Below are 10,766 nucleotides of genomic sequence, written 5' to 3' on the forward strand. Positions count from 1 at the left end.
GAGGGCTGCTGGGATCAGGATGTTCTGAAAGGGGTCTATAGCTGTCCTCAGTGCAGACAGACCTTCAGTCCGAGGCCGACGCTGAGTAAAAATAACATGTTGGCTGAGCTGGTGGAGAAACTGAAGAAGACAGGACTCCAGGCTGCTCCCCCTCCTGCTCTGTGCTATGCTGGACCTAGAGATGTGGCGTGTGATGTCTGCACTGGGACCAGAAAGCAGAAAGCACTCATGTCCTGTCTGGCGTGTCTGGCCTCTTACTGTGAGACTCACCTCCAATCTCACTACGAATCTCCTGCTTTGAAGAGGCACAAGCTGGTCAAAGCCACCGCACAACTACAGGAGAAGATCTGCTCTCATCATGACAAACTGCTGGAGGTTTACTGTCGTACCGATCAGCAGTGTATCTGTTATCTGTGTACAATGGATGAACATAAAGGCCATGATACAGTGTCAGCTGCAGCAGAGAGGACTGAGAAACAGGTAAGACCAGAACAACTTATTGGTGACTGTCTGATAAACAAAGAATTAAAGATACAGTAGGAACTAAGGCTGTTTGAATATGAGATCATTGAAATGAAATGGATCCTCAGCAGAACAAATATGAACACAAACCTTGAGTATATTGATATGTTAACCCAGATTCTCCAGATGTATCACCATTTTATAATGTCAAACACTATTATCATTCTGAATGGCCTTTTATGAGTCCAAAGTTCAGTCTCAACCTGTTGATACATGTAGTCCTACCATAAAAACTATAATCATTCACATAGCAACAAATAAATATCATTTAGTAAATGGACCATCCATTTTTTTAGATCTTCCTCTCTATGGGCCCTATGTCACATTACTATACTATTGATCTACTGGACTAATAAAGCTTGATAGCTCATTGAAGAGTGATTCTCCACAGAGGCAGCTGGGGATGAGTCAGCAGAAGGTCCAGCAGAGATTCCAGGAGAGAGAGAAGGAGCTGAAGGAGCTCCAACAGGCTGTGGAGTCTCTCAAGGTGAGTATTGTTGACCAGAGGAGACACACCATTTCACCTGTCTCCTCCAGTCAGAGAGAGAGAGAGAGAGAGAGGTAGAGGGGCCCCTATCCAATCCCACTGACCCCACTGTTGGGAACAGGTTGTCACTGCTGAGGCAGTGAAGAAAGTAGAGGAGGATGGGTCAAGGCTGAAGAATCCTGAGAGGATCCCTGTGAGTAGTAGATCTGTGACAGCACAGAGGGATGGGCCAACCAGTGATATATGCTTCAGTAAGGTTGGCTTCTTAGTGTTCATAGCAAATGGTTATCAACTGTACCACAGAAATGGAATGTAAATCACAGAAAAAAATATGTTTTGGTGGCAGCTGCAGAGAAGTATTTGGTCATACTAGATTTGACTTCAGAAGAGTTCCAGGGTGTGTTGAGTGGTGGTGTCCCGTCCTCCCAGGCCGTTGGCCTGGTGCAGGAGCAGATAGGGTCAAAGTAGTGGAATGGGGTAGTGGGTTTTAATGAGTGTAGGGTTAGTTGGCCTGGTGCAGGAGCAGATAGGGTCAAAGTAGTGGAATGGGGGTAGTGGGTTTTAATGAGTGTAGGGTTAGTTGGCCTGGTGCAGGAGCAGATAGGGTCAAAGTAGTGGAATGGGGGTAGTGGGTTTTAATGAGTGTAGGGTTAGTTGGCCTGGTGCAGGAGCAGATAGGGTCAAAGTAGTGGAATGGGGGTAGTGGGTTTTAATGAGTGTAGGGTTAGTTGGCCTGGTGCAGGAGCAGATAGGGTCAAAGTAGTGGAATGGGGTAGTGGGTTTTAATGAGTGTAGGGTTAGTTGGCCTGGTGCAGGAGCAGATAGGGTCAAAGTAGTGGAATGGGGTAGTGGGTTTTAATGAGTGTAGGGTTAGTTGGCCTGGTGCAGGAGCAGATAGGGTCAAAGTAGTGGAATGGGGGTAGTGGGTTTTAATGAGTGTAGGGTTAGTTGGCCTGGTGCAGGAGCAGATAGGGTCAAAGTAGTGGAATGGGGTAGTGGGTTTTAATGAGTGTAGGGTTAGTTGGCCTGGTGCAGGAGCAGATAGGGTCAAAGTAGTGGAATGGGGTAGTGGGTTTTAATGAGTGTAGTGTTAGTTGGCCTGGTGCAGGAGCAGATAGGGTCAAAGTAGTGGAATGGGGTAGTGGGTTTTAATGAGTGTAGGGTTAGTTGGCCTGGTGCAGGAGCAGATAGGGTCAAAGTAGTGGAATGGGGGTAGTGGGTTTTAATGAGTGTAGGGTTAGTTGGCCTGGTGCAGGAGCAGATAGGGTCAAAGTAGTGGAATGGGGTAGTGGGTTTTAATGAGTGTAGGGTTAGTTGGCCTGGTGCAGGAGCAGATAGGGTCAAAGTAGTGGAATGGGGGTAGTGGGTTTTAATGAGTGTAGGGTTAGTTGGCCTGGTGCAGGAGCAGATAGGGTCAAAGTAGTGGAATGGGGTAGTGGGTTTTAATGAGTGTAGGGTTAGTTGGCCTGGTGCAGGAGCAGATAGGGTCAAAGTAGTGGAATGGGGTAGTGGGTTTTAATGAGTGTAGGGTTAGTTGGCCTGGTGCAGGAGCAGATAGGGTCAAAGTAGTGGAATGGGGTAGTGGGTTTTAATGAGTGTAGGGTTAGTTGGCCTGGTGCAGGAGCAGATAGGGTCAAAGTAGTGGAATGGGGTAGTGGGGTTTTAATGAGTGTAGGGTTAGTTGGCCTGGTGCAGGAGCAGATAGGGTCAAAGTAGTGGAATGGGGTAGTGGGGTTTTAATGAGTGTAGGGTTAGTTAGAAGGGTGTTTTTTAGTATTATCATAATTTCCCCTTTTCCCATTTTGTATCCCATAATATCATGGATTTATATTATAGTCCAGTTGAGGCAGGTGAGATGCCTTTGGATATACGACGTAATAAATTGTCATCAGCTTATTGGGTTGAAAGGCTGTGAGGTTGAGCATCCCACTGCTACTGTTCTAGATGACTGTTGGGAATATACTTGTAGACAAGGCAGTGGTTTTGGTTGGACAGTTGGAAAGCTTGCTGATGAGAGTAGTTTCAGGGAGTTGGAGGTTGGCCCTTTCTGTGGTGATAGGGGATGTTCCTCCATGGTTACTCCCAGATCCTGTTGTTGATCTAACCTTGGTAGACAAAAGGAAAGATTGGGTCAGAAGTCAGTGATAAAGGGAAACTGGTTGACAATTACATTGGTAGAAGTTGTTATGCTTTTTTACCTCTTTTCACAGATGGATCCAAGGGCCCAGATAGTGGGCCCACAGGAGCAGGTGTTTACCTTCCTGAATGTGATGTGCAGATATGTAGAAGACTAACAGATGAACTGTCAGTGTACTCAGTTGAACTGTTGGTGATAATAGTTGTCCTCCAGTGGGTGGAGGACGTACAGCCTGTTAGAATTATAGTATCCTCAGATTCTCTGTCTGTATTGAATAGTTTATCATCTGGTAAATCTATTAGGAGTGACCTACTATTGGAGGTATTAATGTTATTATGGAGAATTGAGAGAATGGGTCTAGTAGTGAGATTCTGCTGGGTCCCAGCACATTCAGGTGTGGAATGGAATGAAATTGTAGACTAGTTAGCTAAAATAACTTTAAAACAAGATATAATATATATTAATGTTCCACTGGGTAGAGGTGAGGACAAATGTGAGATCAGAGACATTTTGATAGATGTGTGGCAGAAGAGATGGGACTCTGAGCACAAGGGACGGCATTTATATGCCCTCCAAAGAAAGGTCGGTGGACCAAGGTTCAAAGGTCAGATTAGGAAGGAAGAGGTGGTGTTTCCTCGATTGTGTTTAGGACATTGTACATTGAACTGGTCCTTCCATCTGGTTGGCAGCATGTGAATGGTTTGTGTCTGGAGGGTATTGTCAATGAAACGGTGGAGCATGTGTTGTTATATTGTTGTAAGGATGTTGAAGAGATGGAAAGATTGAAGTGTAGGGTCATTGAGGTTGGACGGGGTTGGGGGGGTTGGAAGGGATTTGGGGGATGGGGGAGGGTCTATTAGAAGTTAGTAGGGATCTTTTTTATTTTCTCAGAAGTACTGAGTTAGGTAGGAGGATTTAGAAATGGTGTAAACCGTGATTGAACACACCCCAGCACAGTAGGAGGCGCCACGCTCCTTTAACGTTGGTTTGAGGACCGCCATTATACCATAGAAGAAGAAGAAGAAGTTGGTAACGTGAGGTTTTGTCGTTCGTAAAGAGTGCAGCTATTCTTTTGCCTATTTTCCAAATGTATTTTGTCATGGTGGGAGGGTTTGTTTATCGGTTTCCGCTGTTTATCGGTTAGAGTTGAGGAGGGAGTAGGGTAGTTTGATGTCCTCAACCGAGTGGAGAAGAAACGCTGTCTCTTCAGGTGCGTTGTGGAGAATGGTGTGGAGGAATTATTGATCCTGGTCGGTGAACAGGTGGGAGAGGAACATATACACTCTGTATCCAGAATGAACAAGGCGGTGGTTGTGGTAATGTAAAAGGTGAGTCTTGTTGCCAGGCTAGTTACCAGTATGATTTATGTGAGGGGTTGTGTTGGTGCTGATTTCGACAAGAGTAGTGGTGTCTAATCTGCCTCCGTTTATTACCACCGAACAGATCCGTAAAGAGTTGGTTCGTTTTGCTAAATGTGGAAGTGTTTTTCTGAACGAAATTCAAGGTTAAACAGGGGAGGGGGGGTACACAGGGTTTGTTAGCACAGAGGAGCCCAGTGATATAATATTATATATATATAATATTACTATATGTCCCAGCTGTTTGCTGTGGTTTTGAAGTAATTCTCTTCCAGCCCGCGTTAACCTTGTAGGTTTACCTCAGGTAACTTATTAACTATCCTTGTAGGTTTACCTCAGGTAACTTATTATTAACTAGGTTACAGCTACTAATAATGGTAACTGGTAATTTGATATGTGTTGAAATCCGTTGGTTCGTAGACATCAAATAGAGAGAATGCTGCGCAGGTTCACTGAGTTGTAAACCTAATGGATAGGTGGAGATCATTGATTTGTAGCTCTGACTCAGTTGCTACCTCAGATTATGAGCCTATCAAGTGTGGTGAATGAGGTATGTAGTTCCCACAGAAGACCACAGGGAGGAGCAAGAGAGATATAAACCCATACAGTTTATCTCTTTAAATACCCTGAACCTAACAATCAATCTAATGTATTTATAAAGACCTTTTTACATCAGCAGATGTCACAAAGTGCTGTACAGAAACTCTAACCCTACGTATAACCTGTTTTATCCTGAACCCTAATTCTAGGGTAGGGTAGCCTACAACCCCTTTAGAAACTATTATAGTAATAATATTATGTTAGTAAATACCATTATAGTACTAAATAGGTTCTATTGTTATTTTTTAAATAAACCTATGTATAGTACTTAGCATTTAACTGTTTTTTTGTTATTTTATTATATTTATTATTTAGAGGAGTCTGTCTAATTAATGAAAAGTTAAGTTATTGCCAGACTTTTTAATGAAACCTTTATTTAACCAGGTAGACTAGTTGAGAACAAGTCCTTTATTTAACCAGGTGGGCCAGTTGAGAACAAGTCCTTTATTTAACCAGGTAGGCTAGTTGAGAACAAGTCCTTTATTTAACCAGGTAGGCCAGTTGAGAACAAGTTCTCATTTACAACTGCGACCTGGCCAAGATAAAGCAAAGCAGTGTGACACAAACAACAACACAGAGTTACACATGGAATAAACAAACGTACAGTCAATAACACAATAGAAAAGTCTATATACAGATGTGCAAATGAGGTAAGATAAAGGAGGTAAGTTAATAAATAGGCCGTGGTGGCGAAATAATTACAATTTAGCAATTAAACACTGGAGTGATAGATGTGCAGAAGATGAATTTGCAAGTAGAGATACTATTAACTAACTGCTATCTCTCTCTCTCTCTCTCTCTCTCTCTCTCTCTCTCTCTCTCTGTCCCTCTCTCTCTGTCTCTCTCTCTCTGTCTCTCTCTCTCTGTCTCTCTCTCTCTGTCTCTCTCTCTCTCTCTCTGTCCCTCTCTCTCTCTCTCTCTCTCTCTGTCCCTCTCTCTCTCTCTCTCTCTCTCTCTCTCTCTGTCCCTCTCTCTCTCTGTCCCTCTCTCTCTCTGTCCCTCTCTCTCTGTGTCTCTCTCTCTCTCTGTGTCTCTCTCTCTCTGTGTCTCTCTCTCTCTGTGTCTCTCTCTCTGTCTCTCTCTGTGTCTCTCTCTGTCTCTCTCTGTGTCTCTCTCTGTGTCTCTCTCTGTGTCTCTCTCTCTGTCTCTCTCTCTGTCTCTCTCTCTGTCTCTCTCTCTGTCTCTCTCTCTGTCTCTCTCTCTGTCTGTCCCTCTCTCTCTCTCTCTGTGTCCCTCTCTCTCTCTCTCCCTCGCTCTCTGTCCCTCTCTCTCGCTCTCTGTCCCTCTCTCTCGCTCTCTGTCCCTCTCTCTCGCTCTCTGTCCCTCTCTCTCGCTCTCTGTCCCTCTCTCTCGCTCTCTGTCCCTCTCTCTCGCTCTCTGTCCCTCTCTCTCGCTCTCTGTCCCTCTCTCTCGCCCTCTCTCTCTCTCTGTCCCTCTCTCTCTCTCGCTCTCGCTCTCTCTCTCGCTCTCGCTCTCTCTCTCTGTCTCTCTCTCTGTCTCTCTCTCTCTGTCTGTCCCTCTCTCTCTCTCTCTCTGTCTCTCTCTCTCTCTCTGTCTCTCTCTCTCTGTCCCTCTCTCTCTCTCGCTCTCGCTCTCTCTCTCGCTCTCGCTCTCTCTCTCTGTCTCTCTCTCTGTCTCTCTCTCTCTGTCTGTCCCTCTCTCTCTCTCTCTCTCTCTCTGTCTCTCTCTCTGTCTCTCTCTCTCTGTCTGTCCCTCTCTCTCTCTCTCTCTCTCTCTCTCTCTCTCTCTCTCTCTCTCTGTCTCTCTCTCTCTGTCTGTCCCTCTCTCTCTCTCTCTCTCTCTCTGTCTCTCTCTCTGTCTCTCTCTCTCTGTCTGTCCCTCTCTCTCTCTCTCACTCTGTCTCTCTCTCTCTGTCTCTCCCTCTCTCTCTCTCTCTCTCTCTCTCTCTCTCTCTCAACAGCGCTCTGCACAGGCAGCAGTGGAGGACAGTGATCAGATCTTTACTGAGCTGATCCGCTCCATTGAGAGAAGGAGCTCTGAGGTGAAGGAGCTGATCAGAGCCCAAGAGAAGGATCAAGTGAGTGAAGCTGAAGGAGTCCTGGAACAACTGAAGCAGGAGATAGCTGAGCTGAGGAAGAGAAGCACTGAGCTGGAGCAGCTCTCACACACAGAGGATCACATCCATTTCCTCCAGGTAACTAAACTGTCTTGTTACATGTGATATGAAATGAACTTAATGTGAAACTATTCATCTCAATCATTATGTTGTCCTCTCTGTCCCCCTCTCTCTCTCTCTGTCTCTCTCTCTCTGTCCCTCTCTCTCTCTCTCTCTCTCTCTGTCCCTCCTCTCTCTCTCTCTCTGTCCCTCCTCTCTCTCTCTCTCTGTCCCTCCTCTCTCTCTCTCTCTCTGTCCCTCCTCTCTCTCTCTCTCTGTCCCTCCTCTCTCTCTCTCTCTGTCCCTCCTCTCTCTCTCTCTCTCTGTCCCTCCTCTCTCTCTCTCTCTCTGTCCCTCCTCTCTCTCTCTCTCTCTGTCCCTCCTCTCTCTCTCTCTCTCTCTCTCTGTCCCTCCTCTCTCTCTCTCTGTCCCTCCTCTCTCTCTCTCTGTCCCTCCTCTCTCTCTCTCTGTCCCTCCTCTCTCTCTCTCTGTCCCTCCTCTCTCTCTCTCTGTCCCTCCTCTCTCTCTCTCTGTCCCTCCTCTCTCTCTCTCTGTCCCTCCTCTCTCTCTCTCTGTCCCTCCTCTCTCTCTCTCTGTCCCTCCTCTCTCTCTCTCTGTCCCTCTCTCTCTCACTGTCTCTCTCTCTCTCACTGTCCCTCTCTCTCTGTCCCTCCTCTCTCTCTCTCTCTGTCCCTCCTCTCTCTCTCTCTCTCTGTCCCTCCTCTCTCTCTCTCTCTCTCTGTCCCTCCTCTCTCTCTCTCTCTCTCTGTCCCTCTCTCTCTCTCTCTGTCCCTCTCTCTCCCTCTCTGTCCCTCTCTCTCCCTCTGTCCCTCTCTCTCTCTCTGTCCCTCCTCTCTCTCTCTCTCTCTCTCTGTCCCTCCTCTCTCTCTCTCTCTCTCTCTCTCTGTCCCTTTCTCTCTCTCTCTCTCCCTCTCTCTCTCTCTCTGTCCCTCTCTCTCTCTCTCTCTCTCTGTCCCTCCTCTCTCTCTCTCTCTCTCTCTCTCTCTCTGTCCCTTTCTCTCTCTCTCTCTCCCTCTCTCTCTCTCTCTGTCCCCCTGTCCCTCTCTCTGTGTCCCCCTGTCCGTCTCTGTGTCCCTCTGTCTGTGTCCCCCTGTCCGTCTCTGTGTCCCCCTGTCCCTCTCTCTGTGTCCCCCTCTCTCGGTGTCTCTCTCTCTGTTCCTCTGTCTCTCTCTCTGTCACTCTGTCCCTCTCTCTCTCTGTGTCTCTCTCTCTGTGTCTCTCTGTCCGTGTCCCCCTCTCTCTGGGTCTTGGTGTCCCTCTCTCTGTGTCCCTCCCTCTCTCCCTCTCTCTCTCTCTGGCCCTCTCTCTCTCTCTGGCCCTCTCTCGCTCTCTCTCCCTCTGTCCCTCTCTCTCTCCCTCTCTCTCTGTCTCTCTCTCTCTCTCTCTCTCTCTCTCTCTCTGTCTCTCTCCCTCTGTCCCTCTCTCTCTCCCTCTCTCTCTGTCCCCCTCTCTCTCTGTCCCCCTCTCTCTCTGTCCCTCTGTCTCTCTGTCCCTCTGTCCCTCTGTCTCTCTCTCTCTCTCTCTCTGTCCCTCCTCTCTGTCCCTCCTCTCTCTCTCTCTGTCCCTCCTCTCTCTCTCTCTGTCCCTCCTCTCTCTCTCTCTGTCCCTCTCTCTCTTTCCCTCTGTCTCTCTGTGTCTTTCTGTGTCCCCCTGTCCCTCTGTCTGTGTCCCCCTGTCCCTCTGTCTGTGTCCCCCCCTCTCTCTGTGTCCCTCTCTCTGTCTGTCCCTCTGTGCCTCTCTGTCCCTCTCTCTGTCTCTCTCGGTGTCTCTCTCTATGTCCCTCTGTCTCTCTCTCTCTCTCTCTCCCTCTCTCTCTCTCTCTGTCTCTCTCGGTGTCTCTCTCTATGTCCCTCTGTCTCTCTCTCTCTCTCTCTCTCTCTCTCTCTCTCTCTCTCTCTCTCTGTCTCTCTCTCTCCAGAGTTATCAGTCTCTCTCCAGTATCAGTGTATCTTCAGACTTACCCAGCATCGTTGTCCGTCCTCTTCAGTTCTTTGGAGATGTGAGTAAGACTGTGTCTGAACTGAGAGAGAAACTAGAAGACTTCCTTAAAGGAGAATGGACCAAGATCTCCACTACAGGTGTGTTGAAAACAATCAGAACATCAACTTTAGACCATTGAAAGTTCCCTACTAGTCATATACATGTGGAATATGGTTTGATGATAACATTCCCTCTCTCTGTCAATGTGTTTGTGTGTCTGTAGTGAATATAGTGGAGGTTGTTCTGCCTCCAGAGCCCAAGACCAGAGAACAGTTGTTACAATGTGAGTCTCTTTATTGTGAAGTAACTAACAGTCTCTTTTTACTGCCACTCCTAACAATCCCTCTAGAAATATATAGCAATAGTAGATCTAATCAAAGACTGGGTATCTATCTGACTCCTCATATTTCTCTGATTTGATCTCTGCTGTGCTCTAATCAAAGACAGGGTAGATACAGTATCTGACTTAACTTATTGTTCTGACTCCCCTCATTGGTCTCTGCTCTTCTCCCAGATTCCTGTCAGCTCACACTGGACCCAAACACAGCAGGCACACTCCTCTCTCTGTCTGAAGGGAACAGAAAGGTGACCTGTACAGGCCAAGTCCAACCATATCCTGACCATCCAGACAGATTCACCAACCATTACCAGGTTCTGTGTAGAGAGGGTCTGACTGGACGCTGTTACTGGGAGGTGGAGTGGACTGGGGGGTGGGTTATTACAGCAGTCTCATATAAAGACATCAGCAGAACAGAGAGAGGTAATGGATTTGGATACAATAACAAGTCCTGGAGTTTACAGTACTATAGAGGTGGTTATTATTTCATACACAATAATGTTGTGACTAAAGTATCAGGCCCTCAGTCCTCCAGAGTAGGAGTGTACCTGGATCACAAGGCAGGTACTCTGTCCTTCTACAGTGTCTCTGACACAATGACCCTCCTCCACAGAGTCCAGACCACATTCACTCAGCCCCTCTATCCTGGGTTTAATATCTATAGTTATAATGGTACTGCTGAGCTGGTTAAACTGTAGTAGGGTCCACATAGATACTAGTCATGCTGGTGTAGTCTATAGCTGAGCTGGTTAAACTGTAGTAGGGTCCACATAGATACTAGTCATGCTGGTGTAGTCTATAGCTGAGCTGGTTAAACTGTAGTAGGGTCCACATAGATACTAGTCATGCTGGTGTAGTCTATAGCTGAGCTGGTTAAACTGTAGTAGGGTCCACATAGATACTAGTCATGCTGGTGTAGTCTATAGCTGAGCTGGTTAAACTGTAGTAGGGTCCACATAGATACTAGTCATGCTGGTGTAGTCTATAGCTGAGCTGGTTAAACTGTAGTAGGGTCCACATAGATACTAGTCATGCTGGTGTAGTCTATAGCTGAGCTGGTTAAACTGTAGTAGGGTCCACATAGATACTAGTCATGCTGGTGTAGTCTATAGCTGAGCTGGTTAAACTGTAGTAGGGTCCACATAGATACTAGTCATGCTGGTGTAGTCTATAGCTGAGCTGGTTAAACTGTAGTAGGGTCCACATAG

The 10,766-nt window shown here is 46.9% G+C and overlaps 1 protein-coding gene across 1 annotated transcript in view; it reads left to right on the forward strand.

Annotated features, from left to right (window-relative positions):
• The window catches only part of LOC145877303 (tripartite motif-containing protein 16-like), a 10,573-nt gene extending 172 nt beyond the window's left edge, over positions 1-10,401 (forward strand). Inside the window, exons 1-6 of the mRNA XM_082972614.1 lie at positions 1-480; positions 914-1,009; positions 7,026-7,259; positions 9,160-9,319; positions 9,445-9,504; positions 9,736-10,401. The exon at positions 1-480 is cut by the window's left edge and continues 172 nt beyond it. Coding sequence (XP_082828740.1) covers positions 1-480; positions 914-1,009; positions 7,026-7,259; positions 9,160-9,319; positions 9,445-9,504; positions 9,736-10,256 — 1,551 coding nt within the window. The 3' untranslated portion in view covers positions 10,257-10,401. The remainder of the gene's footprint in view (positions 481-913; positions 1,010-7,025; positions 7,260-9,159; positions 9,320-9,444; positions 9,505-9,735) is intronic.
• Positions 10,402-10,766: the final 365 nt, after the last annotated feature.

Source organism: Salmo salar, unplaced genomic scaffold (assembly GCF_965601325.2).
Source record: "Salmo salar unplaced genomic scaffold, fSalSal1 ptg000838l, whole genome shotgun sequence".
Taxonomy (NCBI): Eukaryota; Metazoa; Chordata; class Actinopteri; order Salmoniformes; family Salmonidae; genus Salmo; species Salmo salar.